Here is a 17505-nt window from a genome sequence, read left to right as displayed (position 1 = left end):
GGCAGGCACAGAAACTGGAATTCCTGAGAGCTCATTAGACTTTTCACAGCTAATTATAAACAACATTATAAGATATTGACTTTGAAATACAAATTTATTAATTTCCATTGAGAAATATACCTATAACAATAATTTGTAACACTCATTTGTTAGGACAGTCTCCTAATTTTAGAATTACAAGGAGAACAAATGAGGCCAGATATTCTTAAAATTTTCAGCAAGCTAAGTAAGCTGCTTAAGCTGCCTCTGTTGTATTGATCTAGATTCTGTTTCATAAAATATTTTGCCTATCCTGACTTAGACTATCTCTCCCCTCTTGCTTTTCAGAAGAATTTTCTAGATTCCATTAAACAATTAATTTCTGAAGATCAATGATGATTCTGCTGAGAATGTTACAGATTTATACATGCAGTCATTACTTCCTAAGGACACAGTCTGGTTTCCTTGAAGGAGTTATAACGAAATCTTAATCTCCAAAATAAGATATAGGTCATATTTACCCTATATCAGCAAAATATGTAGAAGCTATCTCTACTGGCTTTTTTGCTGCAGATGGTTAATCTCATCTGCATTATATACTAACTTTTAGACAGTTTAACGTGAAGTGTCACTTGTTCTGATTTTATCTCCAAATTCCCAGGGTATTTTATTGTAATCTGTAATGTACTGAATATACTGAATAAAGTAGTATATTTCCAAATAGAGAAAGAACAGTTATTGATTTGTGTCTCTTCAAATAAATTTAAAAATCTATTAGTTGGATCATATAACTAATATTTATCATACACAATGATAATAAATATAACTTAGGGATGAATTAGAAATAATACATGTTTATTTGAGTACTAGACATGTGCAAGGAGTGCCTTCAATAAGACTCTTTATTAGATCTATGTTCAACTTCATTCTTTCTTCAAGAATTATTTAAACATGATGTTGTACATAATAAACACACATAATTTTTGTCAATTTAAATAATTTTAATGTAAGAATCATTTAATTTACTCAACTATAAACAGAAACTTTATGATGCTGAAAATAGTGAAAAAGACAAACACGGTACATTTGTTTTTTGATAGTTTATAATTTAGTTGCAGATACAGACAAGTCAACAGACAATAACAATAGTACGTTATTTGTTAATATGGCTAAAAATATATTTGTTTAGAACATAAACTTCCAGGAGCTGTTGACAATTTATTTCTTCCAAGTAAAGACCTAATTATATCATCACTAGCAATCATCATCACCACAATCATCATAACCATTTATTAGCCACAATTTATTAAACCCACGCTATATTCTCAGTTCTATGCTAGGTGCTATGTACACATCATTTTTAATCTTTGCTGCCCTACAAGGTAGGTAATATTATCCCCACTTTTAAAAAAGGGAATTAAAAAAAACCCAGATGTAACAGACAGATGTCAGCTCATAGCTGACTTTGAACTAACATGTAGGCCACAGTCTTTCCTACTAAACATGGACAATTTCTCAGTACACCAACATCAGACAAGATTTGTGACCATGTCAACTTCATAATCATGTCTGAGTGCAGACAAAAGCAGAATGTCATAGAAACACAAAAGCTTCCACAAAAGCAGCCCCATAGGAAAAGTTCACATGGTATGAAACTGAGACCTCATGCCAACAGCCTGCACCAACTAGCCACCTCTGTGAATGAGATATTATGGCTACCTATGCGAATAAAATATTATGGCCACCTATGTGAACGAGATAATCATAGAGGCAAATATTTCAGCCTCGATCAAGCCTTCAGCAATTATAGCCCCAGCCAGCATCTTGACTGTGATCTCATGAGATCCCAAACCAGATCCACCCAGTTAATCTGCTCCTGAATTCCTGACCCACAGAAACTGATGAGATAGTATATGTCTAAGCCACTTGTTATGCATCAATAGATAATACATAACATTAATACAATTGTGTGTCAGTGAGTGTGTATTTTTCAATTTCTAAGGGGCATAAAGTAAGTACTATAATTAAATATCCCTTAATACCATAGTTTCCTTGAATTATTCCACTGGATTTTCTTCGAGCTCTTTGAACTTATTTATAACAGCCACTGAAATCCAACATCTTAGCCCAATTAGGATCAGCACTTATTGACTTACTATTTTTTTGCTAAATATGGGTCACACTATCCTTAATTCTTTCATCACAGGTACTAAAATCCAGCATTAGGGCTTACTTGGAATCAGTTTCCTAAGTTAGAGTCACACTTTCCCTTTTTTTTTTTTTTTGTTGTTAGCACTTTTAGTCTTTTTTTTTTTAGTTAGAAAGTGGAATGGCAGATAATTTATTGTAGTAAATCTATTTTGTTTTCCTAAGGATTTGTGGTTGTTGTTGTTCTATTAATAGTGGGAAGTCAACTTGCTTTGACTCAAACTGTGAAACTATCCCCTTTCAGAGTGCAGCAGCTGATGTCTCTGCTAAGTTGCTTTTTATTTACCCACTGTCTGGTGGTATACCTGAGCCTGCAGAGTTTAGCAGTCAGATAAAGATTTGGGTAGATTTTCTAGTCAGATTTTGAGGCTCACTCTTTCTGTGGTTTCTCTGTTTACAATCTGAAGACTCCCTAGTCTAAATTTCCAGTTGCTCTGCCAAACTTGAATTTTGCCCTTTCATACAAGAATTCAATAAGGCTTCTGATATTTACCACCCAAGTTGTGTGTACTTTAGGGAATACACTCTGTTGAACGTGCAGCAAACTTGCAAATCTCTAGCCATGGAAAGCTCTGCTTCTCAAAAGTTTTTTGCCAGTGTTTCTCCTAGGATCTCTAGGTCTCCCAGAAATGTGTAGGTAAGAGACCATTCAGGGATTCAGGCAGAGTTCATACTCAGATCTTAGATCTCAGACCTTTTGTATCTCTCCTGTTTCCAGAATGTACCTCTTAAATCCGCACCTGCTCTGATTTCTGAATTTTGCCATCACCACCTTGACCTGGTAAGGATGTGGTATTCCACTGTTAGATCTACAGGGGCTAGGAGCATCCCTAGCGAGAAAGCCATAAACTCTGACTTCCTACCCAGTCAGTAACAGTCTTTCAATAGTAACCTCTTCTTCTAGTTCTGCCTTTGGTCATTTCCCAGAATCTTACAGTTGTTTTTAATAATCTGGCCAGTTTTCCTCATTGTTATTTGCAGGAGAATCTGACTTCCTCAAGCTACTGTTCCTTGAAATGTCCCTGGACTATTTTAATAGACTCTTATATTGTATTCCTGTTTCTTCCCTTACCTTTCTTCACCTTTCTTACCTTCTCTCCTCCACACAGAAACCAGACTTTGAAACAGAAATCACCCTGTATCACATCACCACACAAAATTCTCAAAGAGCTTTGCATTTCACTCAGAATAAAAGCCAAGTACTGAGTGTAGCCTACAAGTTTTATGTGAGGATGTCCTGGGCCACCTCTAAATGCCATCTCTCACCAGCCTCACCAAGACTGCTCTGCTGTGCTTAAAATGCATCAAGCGTGCTCCAGCCTGGGCATCTGCTGTTCTATATACCCCTTTCTATATATTAGCTGAATTACCTTTCACAGTATCCCATCAGGTAGGTACTAAAGTTACCCCCTTTCTCCGGATGAGGAACTAACGCAAAACGACTTGAAGCAAATTGCCCGAGTTAGCACAGCTAATAAGTGCTGGGGTCAAGATTTGAACCCAGGCAGTCTGTCTGGAAAGCCATAATTTATGCCTTGAAAAGACAGTTATTTCTAACATACTTCCTTTTTATTTTGGAGAATTAAATTTGTTATTCTAGTTGTTTTTTATATGAACAACAAAGAAGAAACTCTTAGGACTCTAACGAGACAAGATCACCTGGCACATGAAACGTACTGAAATGCATACACTGAGGACTTTTACAAACAAATTTCTTCCATAAAACACCAAATGATTGTGCCGAACGTCTGTTAGTGTGCTTTTCCAAACCGTGCATGCAGCTCTGGGAATTATGTTTACTTGTAACTCCTCATACAATGTTAGCAGAAGATCATACACCCTGTGAGTCCCTAGTGGAAATCTGTTTCAGTCTCCTTGCAGCTCCTTAGACATACCAGGTAGGCTCCCTCGTCAGGGCATTTTTCTTCTCTGTTCTCACTATATGGACTGCTTTCCCTCCAGAGATCTTCATGGCTCAGTTTTTTTCTAATCTTTTCACAGTTAGAGTTACCTCAGTGAGGTCTTGCCATGACAACTTACTTAACATTGCAAACATATTTTCCTCTTCTTCCCCTTATTTACTCCTCCCTTATCTATTATACTTTCTTTTTCTTTACAGAACTAAAAAAATGTTCACTATCTTCTCCCTCTAGAATGCAAGCAAGATGAAGGTAGGGGTTTTTGTTTTATGCACTGCTGTTTTCCTAACTCCTTGAAAAGTGCCAGGCACACAGTTGACACTTGGTAAATGTTTGCTGACTGAATAAATAAATGAATTTCCCCAAGATCAAAGAACTGGAAGAGGCTGAATTGGAATTTGAACTCTATTTGACTCCATGTATAACTGCTAAATATATGGTAGCTAACAATTATTTAATAAGATACAAATCTGGTCATAGGATTCTAAGATCTCTTCTGATAGAAACGATGGACCTCATATAGTAATGGGGAAAAAACGCCTATCTTCACATAAACAAAAATTAAGATTCCTGAAAAGCACAAATGACAAAAACTCACTCTTTTTAATGTCACCAGCAGCTGACCATTTTTACAATGGAATATTTTGTATAAAAGTTTGCAGGACCAGAGACATTCCAAAGGCGAACAAACTGACCTCGATTCCATTGTTGTTGGATAGATACAAAATTGGTTGTCAGGTTTTCCCAACAGATGTTAGCATTTTATTCCCAGCTTAAGAGAGCAAATAAGTGGTATTATTCATTCATTCATTCATTCATTTAATTACTCGTTGCTAAGTATTTATCAACCACCTAATCTAGTGAGGCACTGATCTAACTGTTCTAGGCACTAAGGATACAGCAGTGAACAAAACAATTCTTACATTCTTAAAGGGAGGAACAGATAGTAAAAAAAATAAACAAGGAATGTATTAGTGTCAGTAAATATTGATTGTGATAAGAAATGGACTTGGTAATTGCTAAATAATTCAGAGTAGATTTTTATTATGGTGGTGATGAGCTCAGATTCAAGTCAGATGACCTAGGTTTGAATCTTCCATTATAAGCTATATCCCTCACAAATTAACTCCTCAAATTATAATTTCACAAATTGGGAATAACAGAACCTATCTTGCAAGGCTGATGTAAAGATTAAAAGAGAAAATATACATGAAGACACTTAGCACACGACAGGGTATACAGTAAATATCAATTAATCCAATTACTATTATTAGAATATGTAAGACAATCTAACTCTACCATTGTCTGGAGACCAGGCTAAACACGTATGAAAGTTTTAGGCTCTAAACTTGAGAGTAGTTTCATTTTATTTATTTTTTTATTTAAAGCTAACATAAGTAATTCATTAATTCCTCCATTCAACAAATATTCATCCAGTATCTAATGTATGCCAAGTATTTTACCAAGTGCTGGGAATACATCAATTGACAAGTCAGACATAGACTCTGCTCTTTTGGAGTTTAAGTAAAATTGTCATGTTATCATAAGTGCCATACATTTATTATGAGATCAAACTGAAGAAGTGCCTAACTTTTCAATAACAATGACATTAGAAAAAAAAAAAAAGTATTTACCAAGTGCTAGCATAAGAGGTCCCTCTCGTGATGCTTTGCATTCAGAGAATGCTTAGTGAATAAAGTTCACTAGTGAGGGTAAGTTTAGGAAGTCTAGAAGGAAAGTAAAAATCCCAGGAGCCTGTTGGTGTCCATCATTCTGCTTCCAAAATATGCTTGCCTTAGAAGAATCTACGTTCCTTGAGAGTAGGAAAACCTCGAGCCTACAAACATTCATGACACACATTAGGTACTTTAAAATAGTTTTTAAAGGAAATAGTGAATATTCGAATATCATCCTAGTCCACGATACAATCATCTGTTGTACTACTGAGATAGTCTCCTAACTGGACTCTCGCTTTTGCCCCACTAGTCTATTATTCAAATAATTCACAGTTATCTTTTCAAATGTGAATTAGGTCACTATGTTCCCTAAATAACCCCAAAGGTTTCCCATCACACTTAAAATCCAAAATCCTTCCAAGGCCTAGAAAGGCCTGCGCCATCTGGCCTCTGCTTGCCTCCCGTCCTGCACCTGCAGACCCTCGCCCGGCTAGAGCCAAGCGTAGCCTGCGGTTTCCGCCGCCTGCAGCCCCTTCCTGTAGCTCTGCAGGCTGAAGCCTTCTCATGCTCCTGACCTCCTGACCTCCTGACCTCCTAACTTCGGGCAGCCTCCTTACACAATCCCTACCACATTACACTGTTTTTATTTTCTACTTCATTACTACCATTTGAAATTGTCTTTATTAACCGTTGAGTAATCTTCCACCACATGCTGGAAGATTCCACCCAGAATTTGTAAAACCTGTGAGAGCACCGCTCCCCTAGTTTCCCTCGCGTCAATTATTACGGAATTACTAGATGAAGGAACTACCCCGCCCTGTTTCCTGCTTTCTTTATATTGTGGAAATATACAAGCACCCAAAGAAAGAGTGATCCTGATGATTCCAAAGAACATCCCTGCCCCACCCCTCAACTAATCCGACCGCTCCTAGAGGGCCGCCCCGCCCCCGGCCGCGGTCGCCTCGCGCCTGGTTCTACTGGCTTTCACCAGGGGGCTCGCTTCCCCGGCTAGGACCTTCCCCTCCGCCTCCCTTCCCGCTCCGCCCCGCCCCGCCTACCCCACCACCCACCTGCTTTACCCTCTGCTTCCACCAGGCGGCGCGTCTCTGGGGGCCGGGCCTCCGCCTCCGACGCTGACTTCCTCAGGGCAGCCAGCACCGTCTCCGGGGTCAAGTCGACTAGCTCCTCCCACACGGATTCTGTGTAGAAATCCACGGTATGTGCATTGGAAATGGACAAGGCATCGTTCAGGAACTGCAGCAGTCCCTGCAACTTGGCACGCAACGTGGGCAGGTCCGGGGTCACCGGGAGAGGGCAAGAAGCCGCCATGACGCTCACCCTCCCAGGCTGTAGGTGGCGCAAACATGGCCGTGAGTCGCCAACTCGGCCCAAATTAGCACAGGCAGGCTCAGTAGAGCTCCGAGCCAGAGTTCTTCTGAACGATTGATTGCTTCGGCTTGGTGACGTATTTTGTGGGCGTCCGTTGTGGTGTTCTGGTGACGCATTTGGTGGGCTGCAATGGCGCCGGTGAGGCTGGCAGCGAAGTGGCGGCCTGGTGGTTTTGAGGCGCGTGGTGAAGGGGTTTCCACGGTCGAGTACAGGAATAAGAATGTGAAACAGAAGACATGGCTGCCTAACCATCCGCAAGCCTTCGTGGGGAGCGTTCGCGAGGGTATGTAAGAAGGCAACCATTTACCGGTCCTCGAGCTTGCTAAGTCTTAAGATACGAGACCCGCTGAAGCTTGGAAGAAGGATTTAGGAACCAGACCCGATCCTACTTGGGGCAGGGGAAATCATTCCTGAGCCCGCTGAAGCTGTGAGCTTCGCAGAGCTCTAGATCGGAAGACGGAGCAGTATTGCTAACTTTAATTATTTAAACGTCTTTCCTGACGTAACCGTGTATTTCATCAGAACTTTTTTCCTGAGAAACTGAGCAGAGTCTATGGCCCTGTGAACTTTTGCACATGTAGTAAGGTAAAGGGTAGAGAGGAGGTCAGGGCCAGAAACATACTGCTCCGAAACCATACCCGAGGTCCTCCGACCTTCGCTTTAATTTGTGTTTGTGCTTTTGTATTACTGTCTGTAAGGTCCCTCAGATCCCACTTGGAATATATAAATGTTAAAGCCTGTCTTCTGATAATTGCTAGCTTTTTAGACAACCATGCACTGTTTTTTTCTTTCGTGTTGAAATATTTTGGAAAACATATATAATAGTTTATCCAAGATAAGACACTAGATGGGGCAGTTTCTTTTCTATTTTTTAAGTATTTATTGAAGGCCCAGATTAAGTGTTTTAGATGAACTAAAGAATTTGTTTTGATTTGTGAATACAGCTATAAACTCAATTTGTGCAACAGTCGGAACTGGTCAGTTTTTCTTAGAGATTCTTACTTGGATTTGTGCATGACTGTTAGCCTGGTCTCTTTGCAAAGGGCCAACTTGCTATGCAATCCATCAGCTTAAATTTGTTGCTTGAAATACTGTTTAAAAAAAAAACATAATTTTAGAATCTGAATGTGATGACGTAAAAAAGAAAGATTTTCATTTGTAATTAACGGTTTCATTCTTTGCTCAACAACTTCTTTTCTCTGAAAGTAATTTTTGATGATATTTCTCAATGTAGGACAAGGCTTTGCCTTTCGAAGAAAACTGAGAATACAGCGAAGTTACAAGAAATTGCTGCGGAAGGAAAAGAAGGTTAAAACGTCACTGGAATCTCAATTCACAGATCGATACCCAGATAATCTGAAACATCTCTATTTAGCTGAAGAGGAAAGACTTAGGAAGCAACCGAGAAAAGTTGACCATCTTTTGTCAGAGCAAGTTCACCAGCCTTTGCTTGAAGAACAGTGTAGCATTGACCAGGCTTTGTTTGAAGATCAGTGTAGCTTTGACCTGCCTCAGACAGAGGAACAATGTAGTAAAACAGTGAAGTATGTATTTTCTTCATTTGAAATCCTTTAAGTGGTGTTTTATTATTTAAAAGTGCTATAGGATAATTTATATAGGAATTGGATTTTTTTCTTGTTTAACACATTTTAGAAGTCACAGTTTAATTAGGGAAACATTTTCATGGAGGCTCGATTTTTAGCTTCGATAACTGAATTAGGCTGGTTTAGCTTAATTGACAAAGTAATGTAATGGGAATTAAGAGGTCTGGAATTTGGGTTTCTTCCTCTCAAGTACAGGTGGTAACTTGTATTTGATTATATTTTTGAAAAATAACTTCTGAAAGGTGTTATAATTTTAGTCATTAACAGTATGGGTTCTAGAGCTGGACTTAACATGTTAGTGCCCCAGTGACCTCTTCTCTAAAATGGGGAAAATAACACTATGTCCTCTTTAAATTGGGAAAGATAATACTGCAATGAATATATACTTCAGAGCTGCCATGTTGCACAGCTCCAGAATGGCTTATTCGCTTCAACTCAGGTGTCCCTAAGGTGTTTCATGACATTGTTGTGAAGACTCCGTGAGTTAGTGTATATGTGAGGATCTTAAAGGGTATATGTGATACTTGGTTAGTGCTCTTGAGTGTTAGCTACTACTATTAATCTGGATATTCTGCAGAGGACCAAGAAATGGGTTGCAATTACACATGCACAGCTCTGTGACACTTTGGTTTTATGAGAGTTAATTTATGAAAAAGCTATCACTGCACATACTTCAAGTTAAAAAGCAATGCTAAAATCTAAAATTGCAAGAAGCTGGGTGTTAACTTGGGAGTATGATTTTTTACTTCATTAAAACCGTATCTTTTAAAGTTGTGAGCTATTTGCGCTAAAAATAACAGGAAATGGGACCACGGGGGGAAAATGTAATTGGGGATGAAGGCAGAGACACAAGAAGTTTACTTCTTTTGGTAGGCTTAATCATTATATTGTTAAATAATCAGTATCAAGCTCAGGGAAAAGATTAGCACTAGAAATGTAGATTTGACTTATTCTCTGATAATTTAAGGAAGTGTAAATCCTGAGAAAGGAAGGTAAAAAATCATGCTTTTAAAAATTATGGTTTATTTTGAGGTGGAAACAGGGAAAATGTCATTGAAGAAGTTAAGCTTTTTGGAACTGGAGAAAGAGAGAAATACAGTGACAGCTAAGTCCACAGAGAAAAGTTGTGATATGTAGTTGTCAAATATTGTGGTCCCCTGTTATCTGTTTGGAAGATGGTCCAAGACCCCCAGTGGATGCCCTGAAACTGCAAATGGAACCAAACCCAGTTTCTGTCAATTGAAATATATTTCTGTTAATGTCTTTTTTGGGAATTTAATGTATTTTCCATCTTAAATCATGCACTGTGGCTGTAACTTTTGCAGTTTGAAGTGTGACAGAAAAACTAGCATGAATTTCTTTTTCCTTCACAATTTGGTGTATAGAAGTTTTTTTTTTTTAAATCATAGGTCTTAGCAACTTCAGCGTATGATTTTTTTCTTTCTTATTAAGTCAACTTTTTCACTTTAAGCAAACAGAATGGTGTACAGTTTAAAACATATGGATTGTTTATTTCTGGAATTTTTCAATTTAATATTTTTGGACCTCTGTTGACTGCAGGTAACTGAACCCGTGGAATGGGGAAACCATGGATAAGGGTTGTGCTATACTGTACTATAAAGTTTAAGGTGAATAGGTCTGAGAACAGGTCTCTGGATTTGTGAACTAGGCAGTCACTTGTGACTTTGGAGAGACTTTCAGTAGATAGCCCTGATTAAGCTTTCAGCCATACATACATGTTGCATCTGAAGTGGTGCTCATAGATCTAACAGCCTAAACACAAATAGAGTATGGAGACTAAGAAGAGAAACACCTTGGGGGAAAAAACCGCAGTGAGGAGGACAAAAGAGGCTCTAGCTTGACAGAGTAAGAAGGAACAATTAGAAAGGATCAGGAGAAAACAATGTGCCTCACACTAAGGGAGTGGAATTTAGGAGTAAAGTGAGTAGCCCATTAAAAAAGACTGAAGAGTTTCCATTGATCATCATATGTGGCTAGAAGGTCATCACTGTCTTGGCATGGGCAGTTTGATTAGAGTGATAAGAAGCAGAAATCAGATATCAAAAAATCAAGGAGTGAATGGGAAGTGACAATCATAGTCTAATCACTATTCTTTCTAGAAACTTGACTACGAAAGGTCAGGAAACGAAATTCGTAGTTAGAAGGGAACATAAAGTGTGATAATGTGTAATTTATTTGTTTAAGGAGGTAGCTGTTAATATATTACATTGTAGTTACAGGGTGTAGTGAAAAGTTGAATGACAGAGGAAAAGAAAGTTATTACTGAATCAAGGATACTGAGGAAATGGATAGAATTCCAAGTAGCTGGATTAGCCTTGGCAAAAGGGACACCTTCAGAGAGGTGAGAAGTACTTAAAGATAGAACAGTTCAAAATGGTGTCTAGGTCCAAGATACGGTGATTCTATGACTAAGTAGATGGAATAGAGAGGAGGAGGTCAGAAAACTTCGAGATTAAAGTTCATATAAACGCATAATTTTCTTGACAACAAGTTTAATTCTTTTTTCAGTCTGGCATTTCTGTCATTCATATACTGGTTTGTTTTAAAAGCTTTTTTTTTTTTTTTTTAAGATTTTAGGATCTTTCATAGCTTTCTGTAGTTTTTCCTAGTTGAAATACTTCTCTAAGAATCCCCATTTGTGCCTTTTAATGTATAAGCTACAGCTGTGGTTTTAAAACCTTTTCAGACATTTTACTAATAAAGTCCTGTTTTTTCATCCTCCAATTAAAAGCTACTTTACAATTCCAAAGAAAAATAAAAAGAAAACGTCGAATCAAAAAGCACAAGAAGAATATGAACAGATACAAGCTAAACGTGCTGCTAAGAAACAAGTAAGTTTCTACTTTAAAAATGCTTAGTATAGTTCTTATTTATCCTAAATATGCATGCTATACCTGTTTTCTTCTTGGTACTGGGCACACAGTATTATCTCTGTAAATATTTGTTGAATGAATGAGTGGTCTGAGCAAAGGTGGAGGATTGCATCTTATTCCAATTCCTTGCTTGTATTGTCTCAAGCAATGCTAGTAGGTCAAAAATAGGATTTTGAACACATTGTTTATAGGTTAACATCTGGGATTGTGAACATCTGAGACAAAGTTTCTCTGAGTATGGTCCAGGAACTTGCACCTGTTAACAAGCACCTCAAAAGATTTTTTAAATGTATAATAAAACTTGAAAACCACTGACCTAGGAAAAATACAGATGATTTTCATAACATTACATTGAAGCAAGTGAAAGCAAAAGGGGAGGTGTTAGAATAAAATACTTTAAAGAATTGTTCTTGCCTGTAAAAACAAGGAACTACTATTTTAGCTTAGCAAAAGTTCACACTCTGTTATCATTTAGAAAACCAGAATTGTAGACCAGAATTAGACTTTTTTCAAATGAATACAAAATTACCCACAGCCTCAACAAGATTGTTATTTTGTTGCAACGGTGGTAGTTCTTGTTTTTGCATTGAAGTTTTATTAATCTGTAGCTTTTAAAAGGATAATATGTGGGTCAAAAATACCTCAAAGATGATCCGTAATTTTGCTTGTTTTTGCTTTAGAATATCTGTAATTAAGAGTTCTTAACATCTAAAATGTTTTCATTGTTCTTAAGTTGGTGGCAGATTAGGAGAAAGCAGGAGAATTTCTCCATGGGAATACTGGACCAGTATTAACTAGCACAGCTTTATGCTTTTTTCTAACCATCTGCCACCTTTGGAAATAGTATATCAGATGAAGTGCAGTAATGATCATTATGCTGTAAAACATTTAGTGTCCTTTTAAAATTTTCTTTATATAAAGCTGGGACTTTGTGATCATGAAAATTCTCTGTTATACCATGTATCCTTATAATGTGAAGGCAAAGAGGATACTTTGCTTCAATTAGGAGAAACAGTGCCCATCTTGCAAAATAGACAAACCTTAGAGTGTTTGCTTAGTAGTAGCTATTTCAAAATAATTTCTGAACTGTATCTACTCTTTGTTGCTAATGAAAGTTACATATGTTAATAATTTTAGGAATTCGAGAGGAGAAAACAGGAGAGAGAAGAAGCCCAAAGGCAGTACAAAAAAAAGAAAATGGAAGTATTTAAAATATTGAACAAAAAGACTAAAAAGGGTCAACCAAACTTGAATGTACAAATGGAGTACCTTCTTCAAAAAATACAGGAAAAAAGTTAAACATTTTGTTCTTACAGGTTAAAATATCTGCTGCCTGTTAGGTTCTTCTATGACAAGTGCCTCCCTGCAGTGAACTAAATTTGTTGACATAAACTGGATTGCTAAACTATGCTAAATAAAATGTTCACATATTTTTATTATGGTAAAAAATTTTCTAAATATGTTCTACATATGTTTCTTATTTATTTGCCTCTGAAGGAAGGTTGGCCTGAAGAACTGAAAGAACCTCCTATTTGCAAGACAGACCCAAGCATGTAATACTTTTGTACCATATGAGACTTATATGAAATAAAATTTTTAAAAAATAAGTAATCAGAGCTATCAATGAAGTATAAACAGTTATGTGGTTTTAAAGTTTATTTTAATGATGAGGGAGGGAAAGACTCCCCTTGGACTTTTTATTTATTTTAAATTAAGTACATGTTATAGGGTGATGGGTGCTGAAATAAACTGCCCTCACCATATAACAAAGTGACCTTGAGAAAGCAGTGAACTCAGAGTCTGATATTTATAAGCATTCCCTTAAATGGAAGTACATGGCTTGTTAGTGTAAGGTCTTTTAAATAATGATGGAAACCCCACAGTGTATGGACCCTATACTTTAAGAGCATTGTCTGTTCTCCCTTGTTGGTACCCTTGTGAGCTGAGGTAAACCACTGGGATAACTGCTGCTCGTGCTTTGCGAATTGCAGCAGAATGAGAAAGCTTTGACTATATATATAGTCATTGTAAGCAAAAAGGACTGACCAATAATACTTGCCAAATGTTGAATAATAAAATTTTACAAATGATAGCAAATACAGTCTGAAATTGCATTAAGATTTTAGGGAGCTCTTGCAGTCTACTAATTCTGCATTTAAAGATCAGTAGAAAGTGCTTAGATAACACTGAACTTACTCTTCGTTGCATAGAAAAGCAATGCTTTGAAATTTGCATTGCACTATATTGCATTTAAAATAAGCAGCCCAGAAAGCCTAAATTTGGCTACATTGGTGAAGTCAGTATATCATGATGCAGGATAAATTATTTCAGTAAATTGCTTTATAATTTTTGTGTATTTTCACTTATAGACAATCATGACAAAACACGGAAGGAGATCTAGTCCTTTTGAGAGACAAAAGTCAAGTTATGTTCATTTTAACAACTTTGTTAAACAGCTACTTTATGCAAGGCTTATGTTAAGGAGTTACTCTTAAAAAAAAAAAAAAAAAAAAAATTCCAAAGTTCTTGTAGAGGAATAAATGCCAAGTAATGATAGAATAGGGAAAAAGTAATCAGTGACAATCAGATAAAGCAAAAGGTTCAGATTTTAGTGTATCAATGAAGCACCCAGAAAGTTTTTTTTTTTTTTTTTTTTTTTCTTCGGTGGGGGACAGTCTCCTGCCCAGGCTGGAGTGCAGTGCTGTGATCATGGCTCACTGCAGCCTGGAACTCCTGGGTTCAAGTGATCCTGCTCAGCCTCACGAGTAGTTGGGACTACATGTGTGCCTACACCTGGCTAACATTTTCTGTAGAGATGAGATCTTGCCATGTTCAGCCTTCCCTGGACTGGTTTTGAACTGGCCTCAGGGATCCTCCTGGCTCAACCGTGGCCACACAAAGTGCTAAGATTATAGGTGTGAGCCACTGTGCCTGGCCTATAGGATTCTTAAGAGGCATGTTTGAGAACCCTACACTAAGGAATTTGGATGCTATAGATGGGTTTAGTAATGGATGTTTTAACAGGCAACCCCAGTGATTCTGCTGTGGTTGCTCCTCGCCACACTTCAAAAGTGTTGGACCAGGGCCTCAGAGAAGAAAGAGGTTTTGTCTGGTTTAAGAAATTAGAGAAAGTTTTATGTGTGCAATAGCATTTGAGGAAAGCCTTCAAGATTAAAAGGATTAGAAGTGAAATGGCATGAGGAAAGTTACAAAGGGAAGCAAGCTTGGTATTTAAATATCTAATAAATAGTTACAAAGAATGTGTATATTATTATTGATGGGGGGTAATACTTCCTCTCAGTTCCCTATTGTTTCCTTCCATGTGGAGAAGACATCGTCATCCTAACACTCATGGTATCTTTACTTCTTGTCCCACTTGTTCCACCCAGGGGAGGTAAAGTAATAAATGATGTCTGGGAGGAGGACCTGGCTGTCAGCAGAGTGCATGTACACTTAATTACTATTCTCGTACCATAAGTGAGGAAAAGGCTCTATTGATGAACGTTAGAAGGGGGATAGACATAGCAGGGAAGAGGCCTGTTTTGGAAAATATATCTAGAAATTTGTGCTGTATGGGTTAGTACATCAAGAAATAAAACGAATAAAATTTGAAGGAGCACAACATAGAAGCAGAGAGGCTTTATTGTGGTCATAGCTGATGGTTTCTGGTTTCAGACCTTAATGTATACATAGGGAGTGCTGATCTTGGTAGTTTGTAGAGGCTTCTATTAGGGCTATTAATTTGATTTTGTAAGTGTAAAGTAGGCTTTTAGTTGCTGCAGTTTTGGCAAGAGGCTTTAAGACCTAAGGCACATGGGATTTTGACCTAAAAGTTTAGGGTATCTTTGTCCAGAGAAATTGGTAATTTCTATAGAGACAACGTGCAATACTGGGCTTTAAGCACATGTGCCTAGGCCTCAATGAAGCAGAGTTTGAGTAAGGCTGATGGAGAGACACAATGGCTTCAGCAAAGACAGAGAATGTGGAAGCGGCGCTCACCCAAATGCTGGCCTCATGGATGTCCTCACCAGATGCCAGCCCAAGATGAGGCTTAGCAAGCTACTCTAGTGATGCTGGCATCAACAAAGGCACTGACATGTGCAAGTGGGCTCGGGCAGGCTACCGCAGCTTGACCTTGGCCTACATTAAATATGCATGTATGAGCAGCAAGAGCCTCATCAGATGCTGATAAGACGCCAGAAAACAATTTTATTTGAGGCAAGGATTTAATGATATAAGAAGTATTCATAACTATGAAAGATGTTAATGACTATAAAAGTATTTGCTACTTTTAAACTTAAAGGCAGATTGCCTTGGTTGCAATATAGAGTTCTAGAAAAGCTCAAGGTCTAAATTGTTCCGAGAGTCATTGAAATGCAATGTAAAAAAGAAAATTTTGAATCTGAAGATATTTGAACATACTGGGAAGAGATCAGGTCTCCTTTGACTTGTTGATTGGGACTGCACCACACCAAATTCTATACCTTGTAAGATAGCATCAGTGTTTCAAATGTCACTTTCTGAAAGAGAAGATACAGAGTGCCATGCTAAATGCATGGTGAAAAGTTTTAACTTCTTGCTGACAAACTTCTTCAAACTTAGTTTAAGTGTGCAGCTCACGTGACTGGCATTCTGATGAGGCTAACGCCATCACTGGTTATCCTCCTTCTTACAGATTCAAGAGTTCCTGCTATAGAGTTTCTGCTACATGTAGTCTTTGGCAATAAATACTACTGGATTCTGGGAGCATAATTTTGTACAGGATAACTGCCTTTTAAATTTGGTGGGTATAAGGCAAGTATTGTAATTATCTTGGGTATTTTATTAACTCTCCAGACCTTTTGTAAGTTGAGGCACACCACAGAGTTGTTGAATTAATTTAACTTTTGAAGTGCCGAATGAATGTGTTGTATCCATATCCAAAAAGAGACCCCCAGGCTGCAGCTGCTGAAGGAATCCTCAAAGGCAGTAAGAACATTTCTGCCTGTGAGTGAACACAATAAGAAACTGGGAAGGACTTTCATTTTATTACACTTTTACCTTATTACAGTGAGAGAATTGGATTCTGGGTTTTGATTATTTTGGTCTTCGAACATTAACTTGAAAGGTAACTTAATATATAGACTTAGTTTTCTTCCCAGGGGTTTGATAAGAGGAAAGATTTATACTGAAATGTGGGACATCTGCATTTTGCTGGCATTTTAACATTGGGTGCTCTATGTATTTGGATACTTCCCATTGAGAACACTTGATTGAATCACCCATGGAGCTGACGGAGAGCCCTGTGGTGGAAATGCTACTTACGGGCCTGATGACCTTGGGTTTTACAAAAAGATTTATTGAGGTATAATTGACTGAGCATACATGAAATGCTCAATTCGGTGACTTTTGACACATGTGTATACTCATGAAACCATCACAGCAATGACCTACCTATCACCATCACTTCCTAATGTTTCCTCATGGCCTGTTATAATCAATCCCAGGCAGCTAGTTATCTGCTGTCTGTCATTAGTGTGCATTTTCAAAAATTTTATATAATCAGGATCATATACCATAAACTTTTCTGTCTGGGCTTCTTTAAGTCAGCATAATTATTGGGAGATTCATCCATATTATTGGATTTATCAAAGGTTTGCTCCTTTGTATTGCTGAGTGTTCTATTGTATGGAAAGTGTATGGACATATACAATTTGTTTATCCTTTCACCTGTTGATAGGCATGACAGGCATTCATATTGTTTCCAGGTGTTGGCTTTTTTTTTTTTTTTTTTCTTTTTTTTGAGACCGCGACTCACTCTGTTGCTCAGGCTGGAGTGCACCAGTGCAATCTCAGC

General features: G+C 37.7%; 2 protein-coding genes across 7 annotated transcripts in view; one reads left to right on the top strand and one right to left on the bottom strand.

The window, feature by feature from the left end:
* The window catches only part of METTL25 (methyltransferase like 25), a 121604-nt gene extending 114430 nt beyond the window's left edge, over positions 1–7174 (bottom strand). For 2 of the 5 annotated variants that reach the window (XR_002733331.3, XM_023220520.2), the window contains exon 1: positions 6853–7142. Coding sequence is in view for 4 of the 5 variants with exons in the window: in XM_023220520.2 (XP_023076288.2) it covers positions 6853–7111 (259 nt within the window). In the remaining variant the exon portion in view is untranslated. Of the gene's footprint in view, positions 1–6852 lie in introns of all 5 variants that reach the window. The other 3 variants (XM_023220258.2, XM_023220349.2, XM_023220430.2) reach the window with 3 other exon arrangements.
* Positions 6894–17419, top strand: CCDC59 (coiled-coil domain containing 59). 2 transcript variants are annotated; one of them, XM_031936354.1, is made up of 4 exons: positions 6894–7454; positions 8406–8715; positions 11528–11627; positions 16345–17419. In XM_031936354.1, exons 1-4 carry the CDS (start codon positions 7301–7303, stop codon positions 16363–16365), a joined length of 585 nt encoding a protein of 194 aa, XP_031792214.1. In that variant the 5' UTR covers positions 6894–7300; the 3' UTR covers positions 16366–17419. The 2 variants fall into 2 exon arrangements, with proteins under 2 accessions (XP_031792214.1, XP_031792213.1); XM_031936353.1 differs by lacking the exon at positions 16345–17419 and adding an exon at positions 12807–13277.
* Positions 17420–17505: the final 86 nt, after the last annotated feature.

Source organism: Piliocolobus tephrosceles, chromosome 10, assembly GCF_002776525.5.
Source record: "Piliocolobus tephrosceles isolate RC106 chromosome 10, ASM277652v3, whole genome shotgun sequence".
In the NCBI taxonomy this organism is placed as follows: Eukaryota; Metazoa; Chordata; class Mammalia; order Primates; family Cercopithecidae; genus Piliocolobus; species Piliocolobus tephrosceles.
Note: the sequence above shows the minus strand (reverse complement) of the source record. Positions and strands in the feature narration are given on the sequence as shown.

What these genes read in the sequence shown, in the direction of transcription:
- CCDC59 (XM_031936353.1), top strand. Translation starts at nt 7,301, where the DNA reads ATGGCGCCGGTGAGGCTGGCAGCGAAGTGGCGGCCTGGTGGTTTTGAG. An exon ending in CGTGGGGAGCGTTCGCGAGG is followed by an intron (nt 7,455 to 8,405) that starts GTATGTAAGAAG and finishes TTCTCAATGTAG; the next exon opens with GACAAGGCTTTGCCTTTCGA. An exon ending in CAATGTAGTAAAACAGTGAA is followed by an intron (nt 8,716 to 11,527) that starts GTATGTATTTTC and finishes TCCAATTAAAAG; the next exon opens with CTACTTTACAATTCCAAAGA.